Source organism: Giraffa tippelskirchi, chromosome 8 (assembly GCF_054371585.1).
Source record: "Giraffa tippelskirchi isolate mGirTip1 chromosome 8, T2T-mGirTip1v1.2.pri, whole genome shotgun sequence".
In the NCBI taxonomy this organism is placed as follows: Eukaryota; Metazoa; Chordata; class Mammalia; order Artiodactyla; family Giraffidae; genus Giraffa; species Giraffa tippelskirchi.
Window position 1 is genome coordinate 34,314,721 of NC_137282.1, and position 19,568 is coordinate 34,334,288.

General features: G+C 38.0%; 1 protein-coding gene and 1 long non-coding RNA gene across 28 annotated transcripts in view; one reads left to right on the forward strand and one right to left on the reverse strand.

Annotated features, from left to right (window-relative positions):
• LOC145518172 (uncharacterized) overlaps positions 1–19,568 on the forward strand; it is a 1,384,210-nt gene that overhangs the window by 1,238,266 nt on the left and 126,376 nt on the right. For 16 of the 27 annotated variants that reach the window (XR_014062696.1, XR_014062714.1, XR_014062685.1 and 13 more), the window contains 3 exons: positions 260–297; positions 2,483–2,637; positions 3,801–3,954. Coding sequence is in view for 1 of the 27 variants with exons in the window: in XM_081521985.1 (XP_081378111.1) it covers positions 3,819–3,954 (136 nt within the window). In the remaining 26 variants the exon portion in view is untranslated. Of the gene's footprint in view, positions 1–259; positions 298–2,482; positions 2,638–3,800; positions 6,466–19,568 lie in introns of those variants that run through there. The other 11 variants (XR_014062715.1, XR_014062706.1, XR_014062679.1 and 8 more) reach the window with 2 other exon arrangements.
• Positions 15,238–19,568, reverse strand: part of LOC145518175 (uncharacterized) — a 134,367-nt gene continuing 130,036 nt past the window's right edge. The window contains exon 3 of the long non-coding RNA XR_014062718.1: positions 15,238–18,517. This is a non-coding gene — a long non-coding RNA (uncharacterized LOC145518175). The remainder of the gene's footprint in view (positions 18,518–19,568) is intronic.

Below are 19,568 nucleotides of genomic sequence, written 5' to 3' on the forward strand. Positions count from 1 at the left end.
GGAAGGAAATGAGGAGCTTATGATGATGTCTAGCTCTTTAAGCTTCAACAGTAAGCTTGCTGTTATTGAGACATAGGTTGTTTCCACATATATTTATTGCCTAATAATTCTTATTATGATACTATCGTGCATTTAGCTCTTCTGGAGTGTTGATTAGCTTACTGTAGTTCTATCTATAAAATTGTAAAATGAGCAATCACTTTGCAACTGCTATTTTTCTTTTCAATTTTATACTGTTTTCTTTCTCTTATTTTTACAGCATCTACTCAAAGAGAACAACGTTAGCTAATGATGATAGTAAGTAACCTTGGTTCTTGTTTTCTGATATCAGAGCATCTTGAATTCTAGCTTTAAATATGAGTCCAGCATTTGCATGAACACATCAGCTTGCTTCCTGAGCAGCAGGAGGGGCAGCATAGTGTGGGAATTTCAGGCACTGGGTGCAGAGCCCTTTTCAGCTCAGCTTCTTCCAGTGTGTCCTTGAACATTATCAGCTTCTAGTGTTGGCAAAAGGATTTGAGACTCTTCAAGTACTAGTATCTATGAGGAATTATTAAAAGGGGTTTATGTATTACCCTGTAAATGGAAACAGGCTCATAAATGTACAAAAATGTTTTAAAAACAATACTTCAAAGTATAATTTTCTTATTATGTAAACCTTTACAGAGTATTACAAGTCTCAGTACATTTTGAAAGGCTTAGGTAATATTCATACTAAAAATAATGATGGATCAACATCAAAATACAAACAAAATTATCTCAGGAAGTAAATGGTATGCTCTTTTTGCAGGCTTATGCTAATAAATCAATGAAACAAGGTGTAGAAAACATGACTACACTTCATTAAAGATGCATTTCAAAAGAATGGTGGAATAGTATGTTTATATAATAATATTTGTAGTTTGATTTATTTATATATGACCATACCTATCTGTTAATTAGAATTTATTTTTCTCATTCTACAGAACCTATGTAAGGCATTTTTGTTGTTGTTCTGATCATTTTTAAAACACAAAATATAGTTGAAAAATAGATTCTTGTTGCTAAAGAAGCAATATAGCTGAAGTTTTAGACACTTCACAGGTAAAGAAAAAGGTAAAATACCAAGAACTACATTTGAAGTTACTAATTATATTATGAAACTTTGTCATCTATCATAATGACCTTTAAAAGAGACCATACAACTCATTGTTCTATTTTATATCCCAATACTGTTACATGTGTGACTAATTTAATGATTAAATATTGAATCTATAGTAAAAGTAACACATCCATTTTCAACATTATTCACATGCTTACTTTCAACTTTAAGCTCCTATGTTAATCCCTTTAACTTTCAATTGAATTCAGTTTGTGATAAAACTAACTTAATACCATGTCAAATGAAACACCTGATGTTCTGTATCATTTTGAAATACAAGAGCAGGCTTGCTTGTGGTAAGTTTAGACTTCTGCATTTGAGTGGTAAAAGTAGGAAAAGAAATGGAGGGAATAAAGTAAAAAAGAAAAAATAGCAAAAATGGAATGCAAAAAGTGTTTGTCTTATCACAGAAAATTTGTTTTTGTTTGATTCCATTCATTTAAGTTTTATTATATGATTTGGTCATTGTACCAAAATTGAAAACACTATTTACTACAGATGACTATAAATCACACAAAATCTGGAAAACTATGAGGGAAGTTTCCTTTGTTATAGCAATTATTCAAAGGTTGACGTCTGTTGAAATCATTTCTGAACAAATTTTTTTCCATTATTTATGGAATAGAATAAGCAGACAGCTGTTGTCTTCTGGGGGAATTGTCTTGTATTATCTTTTACAAATATATGCAGTGGTATTATTAACTTCTTTTACTCTAAATATAAAGTTGTATGAATATTAATAAAATTAATAGTTGTTTTATGGTGACAACTCCTAAAATGAAGATTAGAGAAAAATAATCTCTATAAAAGTTACAACTACATTAAAATTTCAATGGAAATATTATTTCCAAAATAATCTTCAAATCTTGAGCCAATGAGCAAAAAATACATTGAAATCTGTATAGCAGTTATTAAATTTTTATTTTCAGGCTGAACTGACATGTTCTTTATGAATAAAATTTTCAAGATACTTCCTGTGCTATGGTCCACTAAACATGGGGAAAACCTCAAGCAAGAATGACATTACTTTTTATGAATATTAACATAAATTAAAGTTCTTATTGCTGACTTTGAGAGCAAACCAGAGATTTCTTCTTAGAGAGAAAAAATATACTGTGGATGGCATTAAATATTGGTGCTTATATTTTACTCACCAAAACTCACTGAGAATTTGTTATAGTATTCACATATTCCTGAAAAGGAATATAGACCTTCTTAAAGATACATTTGTAAAATATAAGAATAGATGAAACTGTTGGAGAAAAAATGATTGAATAGATAAATATGATAGATCAGCCATTTTACTCTACTGATGTTATTAATATAAATGATTATTTACAGAATTATCTTGTTGGCTGAGAGGTGAGAACAACCTAGTCTTGCTGGCAGGAATCCAGGCCACAGAGATGTTGATGCTGACCTTCACTGTGGAACTCCATCCATCTCTGGAAGAGCTGCTCTTTCGGTTGGACTCCAGCATCTGCTTCATCCACCAAGTACGTTTTCAAAGATTTCTCAACTTTAATCCTTATAACACTCTGTGTGAATGAGCCTTAAATGGAATGCTTCCCCAAGGTCCAATACAACAAAAAAATCTATGACTTGAATGAATCCAAATCTAGTTCACTCTTATTTCAGCTTATTTTTCCTTATTAAGAAAAAAAAAAGCATTACCAGGTTGTCTGACAGTACTGGAGGAAGCAAATGAGAGTCAACCATTTTCTGACAGGCTAAGTTGGTCTGCTGCAGAAAACCATAGAGCGGTCATTTCTCCTGCTGTATACTTAGGAGAGTCAAGCCTGTGTCACAGAACAAAAGCCACGCAGAGTCCTTTCTGTGCTCAGTCCCTTTCCACCAGGGCAGAATGTGAACACATGATTTGGGCTTGTGAGGAGGTTGGCTAGAAAAGCTAAATAGCCCACATCTTCCTGACTTGAATTTAGCTTTAAGTTAGATTTTAGTTGGAACAGAAAAAAAAACCATTTATGTTGTTTTTCAGTACCTACATTTGGTGATGTTGAACATAATTACAAATCAGTTGGCAAGGAGGTACAGGAGGAAAGTGATCAGTGGAAGAGGGAGGATGAGAATAAGTTTTATTGACCAGGTGCTACACCAGGATAGATTAATAGAGACGATCAATGTGTTCAGGCAGTAGAATTGAAAAAAAAAAGTTTGTTTTAATTTCTGAGTCCTTTAGTCTTCTTAAAAGTAGATAGGAAGCTATGGTTTAGCACACAATGTGTATAGCTTATTTTCAAATGGCTCAGATTTTATTTTTTCTTTGCAGTTCCAAGCTGAGAAATCCCAGTTTCTCACTTTTGCGGGGCTGGGTACAACCAAGGTTGCAAAACAGAAACTGATCACTGTGGTTGATCAGAACTCAGAGACACCCATTTATTTATGTGCTCAAGCTGGTATTGATCTACATAATATTTCATGAGTACCTGTTGTATATAGGCACTAAATATAAACCAGTGACAAAAATCAGGCAAAGTGTGTTTTCATGGCACATACAGTCTTTTGAATAATAAAAATACACTTAAAATTTAATGCATATAGTTATGCCTTATGAGAAAAAGAAACATGATTTTAAAATATAGAGTAGGAAAATAAAAATCTTTTTAGAATTTTGTAATGGGCAGCCTGAATCTTTTAGTACAGATCTAGAAACTAAATGAAAGGGAGAGGAGTACCTGAAGGCTGTTGGAATAATGTCTGCAGCAAAAAGAACTACAGCCTTGAAGACAGAGCCCCGGGCAGGATGACCCCAGCTATCTCCTCGGGACATCGCCTGGAGAGGACGATGAAATGTGAGTACAAGATACTAAGATATAAGAAAAATGCTCTGAGTTCTAATTTTATTAAAACTACCATGTATACACTACATACAACTACTACATACACACACACACACACACACACACACACACACACACACTATATACACTGCATTTCAACTGAAAAGGCTCTTCACAGAAATGTGGCACGTTCTAACAATAATCAGGGGTTGTACTCTTATGCGGAACAAACTGGGCTCAAATGGTAAAATGATACATTCTACCAAAATAGTTATATACTTAAAAATTTTATAATGGCGTCACTGAATTTAACCCTTTTAGAAGGATATTAAATCTAATAAATTTGTTATTTATGTGAATTGAATACAGCTGGATTTTTAGCAATTCCTACATAGACCCAGTGCTTTCCTTTTTAAGTACACCATTTTTCAAATTCTGAGAGAGTAAATCATGACTTTAATTGTAGATCTTACCGTGAATTTCAGTTTCACAGAAACTATTAAATATTTGTTGGAATTCATATTGTAGTATCTTATAAAATGTTACGTCTATATCTTATGATTCAGCTTCTTATAATAGAAACCTGATATTTCAATGTTGTTTAAATCAAATATATTTACACTCAGTAAAAAGTGCCAGTGTGAGGTGTCCAACTTGATGAATTTTGACAGTTGTGTGTAACCACCGATAAAAGTTCCATTCCTTAAAAAGTTCTTTAAAATCTCCTTTACAATCAATCTTGATAAGCTTTCCATCACTGAAACTTAGTCCTGCTTATTCTAGAATTTATTAGAACTAGAATCATTCATGTAAATATTTGATTGTATTATCTCAGACCCTATAACTTACAACATATTAGCACTGCTGCATGCAGTATTCATTCCTAAATAGTACACATGGTGAACTCTTAAACAACACAGGAACTGGAATACTAGCCTTCCACATAGTCAGAAATCCCCATATAACTTAGAGTTGACCTTCAGTAACCCTGGTTCCACATCCATGGATTCAACCAGCCGCAGACTGTGTAATACTGTAGTACATATCTAGTGAAAGAAACGTGGATCCACACAATTCAAACCGTGTTGTTGAAGGGTCATCTATTTATCATGTGACTGTGTGACCCAATTAGTTTATCCATTCACCAATGAAAACTTTTTAAGTTGTGTTCAGGTTTGAGATTTAATTAATGAATTAAACAGTTACAAACACATATGAACAACTCATCTGTTCTAATTCCTCTTGAATAAATATTGTGGGAGTGGAAGAACTGCATTGTATGACATATACATAGTTCACGTTATAAGTAACTGTTCCATGTTAGAAATGTATTAGAATTCTAAGTGTTCCAAATCCCTACCAATGATTAGTAGTAAGTCTTTATATTGATAATTTGATCTATTATGACAGGGATGCGGCTGAATCTCATTATATGTGTTTATCAGTGTAAATTTTATACATTTTGACATGTTCAGATCCATGAAACTATCACTGCAATAAGATACTACGCATTACCTATCACTTCCATAATTTCATGCGTAATTTGTCCTATACCTCTCTACTCATCTTGTGTCTCCCCAGGAACAAAAACAATTTTCTGTCAATTTATTGTATATTTCCTTGAATTTTTAATAAGTGGAATCATACAGCATATATGCTTTTCTTGGTATGATATATTTCATTCAATCAGTTCAGTTTAGTCGTGTCCAACTCTTTGTGACCCTATGGACTGTAGCACGCCAGGCTTCCCTGTCCAACACCAACTCCCAGAGTTTACCCAAAATCATGTCCATTGAGTCGGTGATGCCATCCAACCATCTCATCCTCTGCCGTCCCCTTCTCCTCCTGCCCTCAATCTTTCCCAGCATCAGAGTCTTTTCAAATGAGTCAGTTCTTCTCATCAGATGGACAAAGTATTGGAGTTTCAGCTTCAACATCAGTCCTTCCAATGAACACCCAGGACTGATCTCCTTTAGGATGGACTGGTTGGATCTCCTTGCAGTCCAAGGGATTCTCAAGAGTCTTCTCCAACACCACAGTTCAAAAGCATCAATTCTTCGGCACTCAGCTTTCTTTATATTCCAACTCTCACATCCATACATGACCACTGGAAAAACCATAGCCTTGACTAGACAGACCTTTGTTGGCAAAGTAATGTCTCTGCTTTTTAACATGCTGTCTAGGTTGGTCATAACTTTCCTTCCAAGGAGTAAGCGTCTTTTAATTTCATGGCTGCAATCACCATCTACAGTAATTTTGGAGCCCAGAAAAATAAAGTCAGCCATTGTTTCCACTGTTTCCCCATCTACTTGCCATGAAGTGATGGGGCCGGATTCCATGATCTTAGTTTTCTGAATGTTGAGCTTTAAGCCAACTTTTTCACTCTCCTCTTTCACTTTCATCAAGAGGCTCTTTAGTTCTTCTTCACTTTCTGCCATAAGGGTGGTGTCATCTGCATATCTGAGGTTATTGATATTTCTCCCGGCAAGCTTGATTCCAGCTTGTGCTTCCTCCACCCCAGCGTTTCTCATGATGTACTCTGCATATAAGTTAAATAAGCAGGGTGACAATATACAGCCTTGACGTTCTCCTTTTCCTATTTGGAACCAGTCTGTTGTTCCATGTCCAGTTCTAACTGTTGCTTCCTGACCTGCATACAGGTTTCTCAGGAGGCAGGTCAGGTGGTCCGGTATTGCCATCTCTTTAGGAATTTTATCATGATCAGTTTATTGTGATCCACACAGTCAAAGGCTTTGGCATAGTCAATAAAGCAGAAATAGATGTTTTTATGGATCTCTCTTGCTTTTTTGATGATCCACCGGATGTTGGCAATTTGATCTCTGGTTACTCTGCCTTTTCTAAAACCAGCTTGAACATCTGGAAGTTCACGTATTGCTGAAGCCTGGCTTGGAGAATTTTAAGCATTACTTTACTAGCATGTGAGATGAGTGCAATTGTGTGGTAGTTTGAGCATTCTTTGGCATTGGCTTTCAATATTACTTTGGAAATATAATATTTTGGCATTATTCTATTGTTTGGGTACATCACAATCTGTTTAACCATATACCTATTGATAGACATTTAGACTATTGTAATAAAGTTGCTTTGAACATTTCTGTAGAAGTTTTATGTTTATACAGGCTTTTGTTTTTCTTGGAATGGCTGACTCATAAGGTAAGTGTATGTTTAATATTTTAAGAAACTGCTAAAATTTTTTTGCAAATGGTTGTATCATTTTACCCTCCTAACAACAGTATATGAGTTTCAGTTGTTTCCCATCCTGTCCAAAACTTGGTAGGATTTATCTTTTTAATTTGTGCTATTGTAATGTGTGTGGTACATTATATATATTATAATGTATATGGAGTTGTAATTTACCTTCTCAGAGTCAAATGCTATCGAGTAGTATTTAAGATGCTTCTTTGCCTACAGATGTCTTTTTAGAATTATCTAAATGTTTTGCCCATTTTTAATTGAGGTATTTGTCTTTATTATTGATATATATGTGTGTATATATAAACATATACAGTTAATCCTTAAAAAACACAGGTTTGAAATGCAGGGGTCGAGTTAGACATGATTTTTTTTCAATAGTAAATACAGTGGTACCACAATCCTCAGTTGGGTAAAATTGTGAACAGAAAGGAATTGTGGATCTGGAGGACCAACATTAAGTTACACAAAAATTTTCAGGGCAGGCACCCTTAATCCTCACATTGTTCAAAGGCAATCTGTAAATAGTGCCTAATGCATGTTCTTACTGAGTTGTATGTTTTGCGAATAATTTATTTGAGCCTTTCAAGTTTTTAAGTGCATTTGGAAAATTAAGTGTTGTCTTTTGATTGTTTTATTAATATTTTCCTTTTACACTTAATAATTTATGTGTCATTTTAAAGAAATCTTTGCCTATATAAGTTCACTAAATTCTATTTTCTAGAAATTTTGTAGTTTTTGTACTTACATTTATTTAGGGATCAGAGTCACTTTGAGGTAACTATTGTTTATGATGTAAGGTAACATCTGAAATTCATTTTTTGTCATGCGTATCCATTTGTTGAGAATATGTATATAATATTGAATATATACAAACTTTTACCATTAAATAATCTTTGCAATAATATAGCTTGAAAATATCTTTACCTGGCAGTCTTAAGTATTTCCACTTAGTTCTTTGTTTTCAAAATTCGTTGGACTTTCTTCTAGGATGTAGGGATTTATACTTTTAATCAAATTAGGGGAAAATGTTGACAATTATTTCTTAAAGCCCTGCTTTCTATGTAAGAACATTAGCCTATCGAAAGCTGTCTTAAGAGTACATTGATTCTTGGTTCTCCTCCTCTACCATCTCTTTTGACAGATTCTGTTAAGACATTATCAGTTTCACAAGCATTTTGTTATGTTCAGTTAATTTCCTCAGTCATGTCTGACTCTTTGCGACCCCATGGACTGCACACGCCAGGCTTCCCTGTCCATCACCAACTCGCAGACCTTACTCAAACTCATGTCCATCAAGTCGGTGATGCCATCCAGCCATCTCATCCTCTGTTGTCCCCTTCTCCTCCTGCCTTCAATCTTTCCCAGCATCAAGGTCTTTTCCAACAAGTTGGTTCTTCACATCAGGTTGCCAAAGTATTGGACTTTCCACTTCAGCATCAGTCCTTCCAATGAATACTTAGGACTTATTTCCTTTATGATAGACTGGTTGGATCTCCTGCAGTCCAAGGGATTCTCAAGAGTCTTCTCCAACACTACAGTTCAAAAGCATCAATTCATCAGCGTTCAGCTTTCTTTATAATCCAACTCTCACATCCATACACGAAAACCTACTGCCTACTGGGAAAACCATAGCTTTGACTAGATGGACCTTTGTTGGCAAGGTAATGTCTGCTTTTTAATATGCTAAATTGGTCATAGGTTTTCTTCCAAGGAGCAAGACTCTTTTTTTTTTTTTTTTTTATAAATTTATTTATTTTAGTTGGGGGCCAATCACTTCACAACATTGCAATAGTTTTTGCCATACATTGACATGAATCAGCCATGGGTTTACATGTGTTCCCCCTCCTGGACCCCCCACCCACCTCCCTCCCCATCCCATCCTTCTGGATCATCCCATTGCCCCGGCCCTGAGCCCTTGTCTCATGCATCGAACATGGAATGGTGTTCTGTTTCACATATGATAATATACATGTTTCAATGCTATTCTCCCAGAACGTCCCACCCTCACCTTCTCCCTCAGAGTCCATAAAATTGTTCCATGCATCTGTGTCTCTTATTCTGTCTCGCATATAGGGTTATCGTTACCATCTTTCAAATTCCATATATATGCATTAGTATACTGTATTGTTGTTTTTCTTTCTGGCTTACTTCACTCTGTATAATGGGCTCCAGTTTCATCCATCTCAGTAGAACCGATTCAAATGTATTTTTTTTAATGGCTGAGTAATATTCCATTGTGTATATATACCACAGCTTCCTTATCCATTCGTCTGCTGATGGACATCTAGGTTGCTTCCATGTCCTGGCTATTGTAAACAGTGCTGCGATGAACATTGGGGTACATGCGTCTCTTTCAATTCTGGTTTCCTCGGTGTATATGCCCAGCAGTGGGATTGCTGGGTCATATGGCAGTTCTATTCCCAGTTTTTTAAGGAATCTCCACACTGTTCTCCATAGTGGCTGTACTAGTTTGCATTCCCACCAACAGTGTAAGAGGGTTCCCTTTTCTCCACACCCTCTCCAGCATTTATTGCTTGTAGACTTTTGGATAGCAGCCATTCTGACTGGTGTGAAATGATACCTCATTGTGGTTTTGATTTGCATTTCTCTAATAATGAGTGATGTTGAGCATCTTTTCATGTGTTTGTTAGCCATCTGTATGTCTTCTTTGGAGAAATGTCTGTTTAGTTCTTTGGCCCATTTTTTGATTGGGTCGTTTATTTTTCGGGAATTCAGCTGCAGAAATTGCTTGTATATTTTTGAGATTAATTGTTTGTCTGTTGCTTCATTTGCTATTATTTTCTCCCATTCTGAAGGCTGTCTTTTCACCTTGTTTATAGTTTCCTTTGTTGTGCAAAAGCTTTTAATTTTAATTAGGTCCCATTTGTTTATTTTTGCTTTTATTTCCAATATTCTAGGAGGTGGGTCATGGAGGATCCTGCTGTGATTTATGTCGGAGAGTGTTTTGCCTATGTTTTCCTCTAGGAGTTTTATTGTTTCTGGTCTTACATTTAGATCTTTAATCCATTTTGAGTTTATTTTTGTGTACAGTGTTAGGAAATGTTCTAGTTTCATTCTTTTACAAGTGGTTGACCAGTTTTCCCAGCACCACTTGTTAAAGAGATTGTCTTTTCTCCATTGAATATTCTTGCCTCCTTTGTCGAAGATAAGGTGTCCATAGGTGCGTGGGTTTATCTCTGGGCTTTCTATTTTGTTCCATTGATCTATATTTCTATCTTTGCGCCAGTACCATACTGTCTTGATGACTGTGGCTTTGTAGTAGAGCCTGAAGTCAGGCAGGTTGATTCCTCCAGTTCCATTCTTCTTCCTCAAGATTGCTTTGGCTATTCGAGGTTTCTTATATTTCCATACAAATTGTGAGATGATTTGTTCTAGTTCTGTGAAAAATACCATTGGTAGCTTGATAGGGATTGCATTGAATCTATAGATTGCTTTGGGTAGTATACTCATTTTCACTATATTAATTCTTCCAATCCATGAACACGGTATATTTCTCCATCTGTTTGTGTCCTCTTTGATTTCTTTCATCAGTGTTTTATAGTTTTCTATATATAAGTCTTTTGTTTCTTTAGGTAGATATATTCCTAAGTATTTTATTCTTTTTGATGCAATGGTGAATGGTATTGTTTCCTTAATTTCTCTTTCTGTTTTCTCATTATTGGAGTATAGGAATGCAAGGGATTTCTGTGTGTTAATTTTATATCCTGCAACTTTACTATATTCATTGATCAACTCTAGTAATTTTCTAGTAGAGTCTTTAGGGTTTTCTATGTAGAGAATCATGTCGTCTGCAAACAGTGAGAGTTTTACTTCTTCTTTTCCTATCTGTATTCCTTTTATTTCTTTTTCAGCTCTGATTGCTGTGGCCAAAACTTCCAAAACTATGTTGAATAGTAGTGGTGAAAGTGGGCATCCTTGCCTTGTTCCTGACTTTAGGGGAAATGCTTTCAATTTTTCACCATTGAGGATAATGTTTGCTGTGGGTTTGTCATATATAGCTTTTATTATGTTGAGATATGTTCCTTCTATTCCTGCTTTCTGGAGGGTTTTTATCATAAATGGATGCTGAATTTTGTCAAAGGCTTTTTCTGCATCTATTGAGATAACCATATGGTTTTTTTCTTTCAATTTGTTAATGTGGTGTATTACATTGATTGATTTGCGGATGTTAAAAAAACCTTGCATTCCTGGGATAAAGCCCACTTGGTCATGATGTATGATCTTTTTAATATGATGTTGGATTCTGTTTGCTAGAATTTTATTAAGGATTTTTGCATCTATGTTCATCAGTGATATTGGCCTGTAGTTTTCCTTTTTTGTGACATCTTTGTCTGGTTTTGGAATTAGGGTGATGGTGGCCTCATAGAATGAGTTTGGAAGTTTACCATCTTCTGCAATTTTCTGGAAGAGTTTGAGTAGGATAGGTGTTAGCTCTTCTCTAAATTTTTGGTAGAATTCCGCTGTGAAGCCGTCTGGTCCTGGGCTTTTGTTTGCTGGAAGATTTCTGATTACAGTTTCGATTTCTGTGCTTGTGATGGGTCTGTTAAGATCTTCTATTTCTTCATGGTTCAGTTTTGGAAAGTGATACTTTTCTAAGAATTTGTCCATTTCTTCCAAGTTGTCCATTTTATTGGCATATAGCTGTTGGTAGTAGTCTCTTATGATCCTTTGTATTTCTGTGGAGTCTGTTGTGATCTCTCCATTTTCATTTCTAATTTTGTTGATCTGATTCTTCTCCCTTTGTTTCTTGATGAGTCTGGCTAATGGCTTATCAATTTTGTTTATCTTCTCGAAAAACCAGCTTTTAGTTTTGTTGATTTTTGCTATGGTCTCTTTTGTTTCTTTTGCATTTATTTCTGCCCTAATTTTTAAGATTTCTTTCCTTCTACTGACCCTGGGGTTTTTCATTTCTTCCTTCTCTAGTTGCTTTAGGTGTAGAGTTAGTTGATTTATTTGATTTTTTTCTTGTTTCTTGAGGTACGCCTGTATTGCTATGAACCTTCCCCTTAGTATTGCTTTTACAGTGTCCCATAGGTTTTGGGTTGTTGTGTTTTCATTTTCATTCATTTCCATGCATAATTTTATTTCTTTTTTGATTTCTTCTGTGATTTGTTGGTTATTCAGAAGCGTGTTGTTTAGCCTCCATATGTTGGAACTTTTAATAGTTTTTTTCCTGTAATTGAGGTCTAATCTTACTGCATTGTGGTCAGAGAAGATGGCTGGGATGATTTCAATTTTTTTGAATTTACCAAGGCTAGATTTATGTCCCAGGATGTGATCTATCCTGGAGAAAGTTCCATGTGCACTTGAGAAAAAGGTAAAATTGATTGTTTTGGGGTGTAAACTCCTGTAAATATCAATTAAATCTAATTTGTCTATTGTATCATTTAAAGTTTGTGTTTCCTTGTTAATTTTCTGTTTAGTTGATCTATCCATATGCGTGAGTGGAGTATTAAAGTCTCCCACTATTATTGTGTTATTGTTAATTTCCCCTTTCATACTTGTTAGTATTTGCCTTATATATTGTGGTGCTCCTATGTTGGGTGCATATATATTTATGATTGTTACGTCTTCTTCTTGAATTGATCCTTTGATCTTTATGTAGTGTCCTTCTTTGTCCCTTTTCACATCCTTTATTTTAAAGTCTATTTTATCTGAAATGAGTATTGCGACTCCTGCTTTCTTTTGGTCTCCGTTTGCATGGAATATGTTTTTCCATCCTTTCACTTTCAGCCTGTGTGTGTCTCTAGTTTTGAGGTGGGTCTCTTGTAGACAGCATATATAGGGGTCTTGTTTTTGTATCCATTGAGCAACCCTTTGTCTTTTGGTTGGGGCATTCAACCCATTTACATTTAAGGTAATTATTGATAAGTATGGTCCCGTTGCCATTTACTTTGTTGTTTTGAGTTCGTGTTGAAGCATCCTTTCTGTGTTTCCTGTTTAGAGAAGATCCTTTAGCATTTGCTGGAGAGCTGGTTTGGTGGTGCTGAATTCCCTCAGCTCTTGCTTGTCTGTAAAGCTTTTGAATTCTCCTTCATATCTGAATGAAATCCTTGCTGGGTACAGTAATCTGGGTTGTAGATTATTCTCTTTCATTACTTTAAGTATGTCCTGCCATTCCCTTCTAGCCTGAAGGGTTTCTATTGAAAGATCAGCTGTTATCCTTATGGGGATCCCCTTGTGTGTTATTTGTTGTTTTTCCCTTGCTGCTTTTAATATTTGTTCTTTGTGTTTGATCTTTGTTAATTTGATTAATATGTGTCTTGGGGTGTTTCGCCTTGGGTTTATCCTGTTTGGAACTCTCTGGGTTTCTTGGACTTCTGTGACTATTTCTTTCCTCAATTTAGGGAAATTCTCAACTATTATCTCCTCGAGTATTTTTTCATGGCCTTTCCTTTTATCTTCTTCTTCTGGGACTCCTATGATTCGAATGTTGGGGCGTTTCATATTGTCCCAGAGGTCCCGGAGGTTTTCCTCATTTCTTTTGATTCTTTTTTCTTTTTTCCTCTCTGCTTCGTTTATTTCCATCATTCTATCTTCTACCTCACTTATCCTATCTTCTGCCTCCGTTATTCTACTGTTGGTTCCCTCCAGAGTGTCTTTTATCTCCTTTATTTCATTATTCATTCTATATTGATTCCTTTTTATTTCTTCTAAGTCCTTGATAAACATTTCTTGCATCTTCTCAATCTTTGTCTCCAGGCTATTTATCTGTAACTCCATTTTGCTTTCAAGATTTTGGATCATTTTTATTATCCTTATTCTAAATTCTTTTTCAGATAGATTCCCTATCTCCTCCTCTTTTGTTTGGCTTTGTGGGCATTTCTCATTGTCCTTTACTTGCTGAGTATTTCTCTGTCTTTTCGTCTTGTTTAGATTGCTGTGTTAGGCGTGGCCCTTCTGTATTCTGGTAGTATGAAGTTCCTCTTTGTTGTGGAGGTTCCTCACTGCGGTTGGGGTTGGACAGGTGGCTTGTCAAGGCTTCCTGGTTGGGGGAGCTTGTGTCGGTGTTCTGGTGGGTGGAGCTGGATTTCTGCTCTCTAGAGTGTAATGGAGTGACCAGTATTAATTTTTGAGATGTCTATGGATTTGGTGTGCCTCTGGGCAGCCTGTATATTGATGCTCAGGTCTATGTTCCTGCGTTGCTGGAGAATTTGCGTGGTATGTCTTGCTCTGGAACTTATTGTCTCTTGGATAGAGCTTGGTTTCAGTGAATTTATGGAGGCTATTGGATGGTCTCTTATTAATTAATGTTTCCCCTGGCTTTCAGTCTTATTCTTGCAGTAGCCTCAAGACTTCTCCTTCCATACAGCCTCAATAATAAAACTTTTAGGTTAATGGTGAAAAGATTCTCCACAGTGAGGGATACCCAGAAAGGTTCACTGAGTTACATGGAGAGATGAGGTGGGGGGGTGGGTTGAGGTGACCAGGAGGGGAAGAGGGGAATTCAAATGTGGAGAGAGCAATCTAGCCAGTAAGCACTTCCCTCTGTGCTTTCCACAGTTTGGAACCCTCAGAGTGATTCACAGAGATACATAGAGAGGGGGGAGGAAGGTAACAGAGGTGAGCATGAGTAGAAAGGGAGGAATTAAGAGGGGAGAGAGAGATCTGGGCAGTATCCTGTTCCTGAAGTGTTCTCCGGTACCCAGAACACCCTCAGAGATTCACAGAATTGGGTTGAGAAGAGAAGGAGGAGGGTGGGAGATAGAGGTTCCCTGAGGGAGAAGAAAGAGCATCAATAGGTGGAGAGAGTGATCAGGCCAGTGATCACACTCCTGAGTAAAAGTGGGTCCTAAAGATTGGGTTCTTAAATGTACAAAGTTGATATCAAATATGTAAAACAAAGATTAAAAATCTAGAGTAGAGGTTAGACTCTTATAAAACTTACAATCTAAAAAAAAAAAGAAAAAGAAAAAAGGAAACAGTGTAAAAAGAAAAAAAAACAGTAAAACAGTAAAAAAAGAAACAGTAAAAAAATGTAGAACAGGAAAAAAACATTAAAAAAAGAAAACTCAAAAGGTATAAGATATATGTATGTAGTTTGCTTCAAAAATAGGGTTTTTTTTTTTTTTGCAAGTTAATAGTGGGTTATGAAAATGAAAGTTAAAGGTGTAATAGAGGACTTGAACAAAAAGGAAAGAAGAGAAAAAAAAAATTTTTTTTTTAATTAAAAAAAAAAAAATAGTAAAAAATATATATATCCCGGACTTTCTCTGGAGCTGTTGTGAGCAGTGTGGGATCTGCTCAGTTTTAGATAGATCCTTATTCCTGCTTATACTTTTCAAGATCTATAGGTCCTTTTCAATGCAGTCGGTATTAACTACAGGGATCTTAATCTGTTGGCCTGTCCCTTCCAAAGCGCTTCCCTCTGTTTATTTGGCTTCTGTTTGGAGATCTCTTCAGTATCTAATTTCCGCCCTGCAACAAAGCGGTGGAGGTGATCTCTTTAGGTTCGCTTGTTCAATCGTGCTGTGGGGAGGAAGGAACACTGCAATTCTGGCGTGCGTGTGGTAAGCTCGCAGTGTCTCGGCCGCACTGGGTTCGCCCCCGCTCACGGCGTGTGTGCTTTCCCCGTCTACCCTGCTCAGGCTTCAGGTTACTCGGCCGGGGAGCGGGCCCTGAGCTGCGTGCACTTCCCAGGTCTAAGCCGCTCAGGTTCAGGCTCCCGGTTACTCCACAAAGGCGCAGACTCGGTTTCGCCCGCGGCTTGTGCCGTTCCCGGTCGGAGCTGCCCAGGCGGCCAGGAGTTTGGCGAGGGCGCTCTTCCCTGTTGGGGCGGTGCGGCTTATCACCTCCCTGGTCCCCGCCTCGGTTTACGGGCGCGCCCGGCTCCGGTGTGCTTTGTGTCGGTTCTGGGGAGCTGGTCTCTGGCTGCGACCCTCCCGGCGGCTGTCGACCCTCCGGGATCTCAGGCAGTCTTTGCTTAGAAACTGGGAGCCTGTTTGCAGTTTGGTAGGGGGTGCCCTCTCTGGAGCCAAGTTTGCCCCTTTCCGGCTCTGGCGGGCCCCGCCTGCCCGCTGTGTCCGGCGGGGGATGGGGCGGTCCGCAGCCGGCTAGCTCTCCTCTGGTATCGCTCAGTCCTTTGTTCTGTGAGCGGGCCGGCAGTGCCTTAGAGTTGGGCTTTTCGCGGGATAGTTCTTTCTCTCTCGCTGTCCCACAGTTTAGGTTACTATCTCACGTTAGCTCCCTCAGATTGCCCTCGGGGCACTCGGCCCGGTCCTTACCCTAGGCAATGCCGCCCGCTCCTCTCCGTTCAGCCCCCACTTGCTGGTGGCGGATGATGCGAGCGTCTGGGGTTCTTTGCTGGGAGTTGCTTTAGGCACGTAATCTGTGGATTTTATTTATTTTTTCCTCCCAGTTACGTTGCCCTCCGAGATAAAAAATCCTCCCCCACACCCGCCGGTGAGAGGGTTTCCTGGTGCTTGGAAATTCCTCCTCTTTTACGACTCCCTCCCCGGGACGGGTCTCCGTCCCTAACTCTTTTGTCTCTCTTTTTATCTTTTATAATTTCTCCTACCTCTTTTGAAGATAATGCGCAGTTTTTGTGGAAGCCTGAAGTCCTCAGCCAGCCTTCAGAAGTAGTTTTGTGAAGTTTGGTCAGCGTTTAGATGTTCTTTCGATACATTTGTGGAGGAGAGAGTGGTCTCCCCGTCCTATTCCTCCGCCATCTTATCCCCGCCAAGACTCTTTTAATTTCCTGGCTGCCATCAACATCTGCAGTGATTTTGGTGCCTAAGAAAATAAAGTCTCTCACTGTTTCCTTTGTTTCCTCATCTGTTTGCCATGAAGTGATGGGACTGGATGTCATTATCTTAGTTTTTTGAATGTTGAGTTTTAAGCCAGCTTTTTCACTCTTCTCTTTCACTTTCATTAAGGGGCTCTTTAGTTTCTCTTCACTTTCTACCATAAGGGTGGTATCATCTGCATATCTGAGATTATTGATATTTCTCCTGGCAATCTTGATTCCAGTTTGTGCTTCATCCAGCCCAGCATTTTTCATGATGTACTCTGCATATAAGTTAAATAAGCAGGGTGACAATAGACAGTCTTGACATACTCCTTTCCCAATTTGGAACCACTCCGTTGTTCCATGTCCGGTTCTAACTGTTGCTTCTTGACCTGCAAACCGATTTCTCAAGAAGCAGGTAAGGCGGTCTGGTATTCCCATCTCTTGAAGAATTTTCCAAGTTTCTTATTGATCTACAGAATCAAATGCTTTGGCGTAATCAATAAAGTGGAAGTAGATGTCATTCTGGAACTCTCTTGCTTTTTCAGTGATCCAATGGATATTGGCAATTTGATCTCTGATTCCTCTGCCTTTTCTAAATCCAGCTTGAATATCTGGAAGTTCTTGATTCACGTACTGTTGAAGCCTGGCTTGGAGAACTTTGTGCATTACTTTGGTAGCCTGTGAGAGAGTGCAGTTGTGCGGTAGTGTGAGCATTCTTTGGCATTGCTTTTCTTTGGGATTGGAATGAAAGCTGAGCTTTTCCAGTCCTGTGGCCACTGCTGAGTTTTCCAAATTTGCTGGCATATTGAGTGTAGCACTTTCACAGCATCATCTTTCAGGATTTGAAATAGCTCAACTGGAATTCCATCACCTCCACTAGCTTTGTTCCTAGTGATGCTTCCTAAGGCTCACTTGACTTCACATTCCAGAATGTCAGGCTCTAGGTAAGGGATCACACCGTCATGGTTATGTGGTTCCTGAAGATCTTTTTCTTATAGTTCTTCTGTGTATTCTTACCACCTCTTCTTATTATCTTCTGTTTCTGTTAGGTCCATACCATTTCTGTCCTTTATTGTGCCCATCTTTGCACGAAATGTTCCCTTGGTATCTCTGATTTTCTTGAAAAAATCTCTAGTCTTTCCATTCTGTTTTCCTCTATTTCTTTCCACTGATCACTTAGGAAGGCTTTCTTATCTCTCCTTTCTGTTCTTTGGACCTCTGCATTCAAATGGGTGTATTTTTCCTTTTCTCCTTTGCCTTTACCTTCTCTTCTATACTCAGCTATTTGTAAGGCCTCCTCAGACAACCATTTTGCCTTTTTGCATTTCGTTTTCTTGGAGATGGTCTTGATCACTGCCTCCTGCACAATGTCATGAACCTCCATCCATCTTTCTTCAGACACTCTATCAGATCTAATCCCTTGAATCTATTTGTCATTTCCACTGTATATTTGTAATGGATTTTATTTAGGTCATACCTGAAAGGCTAGTGGTTTTTCCCATTTTCTTCAATTTAACTCTGAATTTGGCAATAAGGAGTTCATGATCTGAGCCACAGTCAGCTCCTGGTCTTGTTTTTGCTGACTGTATACAGCTTCTCCATCTTTGGCTGCAAAGAATAGAATCAATCAGATTTTGGTATTTACCATCTGGTGATGTACATATGTAGAGTCTGCTCTTGTGTTGTTGGAAGAGGGTGTTTGCTCTGACCAGCATGTTCTCTTGGCAAAACTCTAACAGTCTTTGCCCTGTTTCATTCTGTACTCAAGGCCAAATTTGCCTGTTACTCTAGGTATCTTTTGACTTCCTACTTTTGCATTCCAGTCCCATATGATGAAAAACACATCTTTTTTTTTTTTTTTTTTTTTGTGTTGGTTCTAGAAGCTGTTTTAGGTCTTCATGGAACCAGTCAATTTCAGCTTCTTCAGCCTTCCTTTTTGGGGCAAATACTGACTGGTTTGCCTTGGAAATAAGCAGAGATCATTCTGTTGTTTTTGAGACTGCACCCGTATACTGCATTTAGACTTTCTTGTTGACTCTGTGGGCTACACCATTTCTTCTAAGGGATTCTTGCCCATAGCAATAGATGGGAGCAGTGACCCCACAAGACAGACCACACAACACTTGCCTGTGAGTATTCAGGAGTCTCCAGAGGAAGTGTGGGTTGGTGGGTCAGGGGCACTGAGTGTGGCAGTGCCTGCAAGGGACCTTTTGAAGGAGGTTGTCATTATTCTCATTACTTCCACCATAGTTTGGTCTCTGGTAAGACAACAGGGAGGGAGCATAGCCCCACCCATCAACAGAAAATTGGATTAAAGATTTACTGAGCATGGCCCTGCCTATCTGAACAAGACCCAGTTTCCCCACAGTCTCTCCCATCAGGAAGCTTCCATAAGCCTCTTACCCTTCTCCATCAGAGGATGGACAGAATGAAAACCACAATCACAGAAAACTAATCACACTGATCACACAAACCATAGACTTGTCCTACTCAATGAAACTATGAGTCATGCCATGTAGGGCCACCCTAGATGGAAGGGTCATGGTGGAGAGTTCTGACAAAATGTGGTCCACTGGAGGAGGGAATAGCAAACCACTTCAGTATTCTTGCCTTGAGAACCCCATAAACAGAATGAAAAGGCAAAAAGATAGGGCACTGA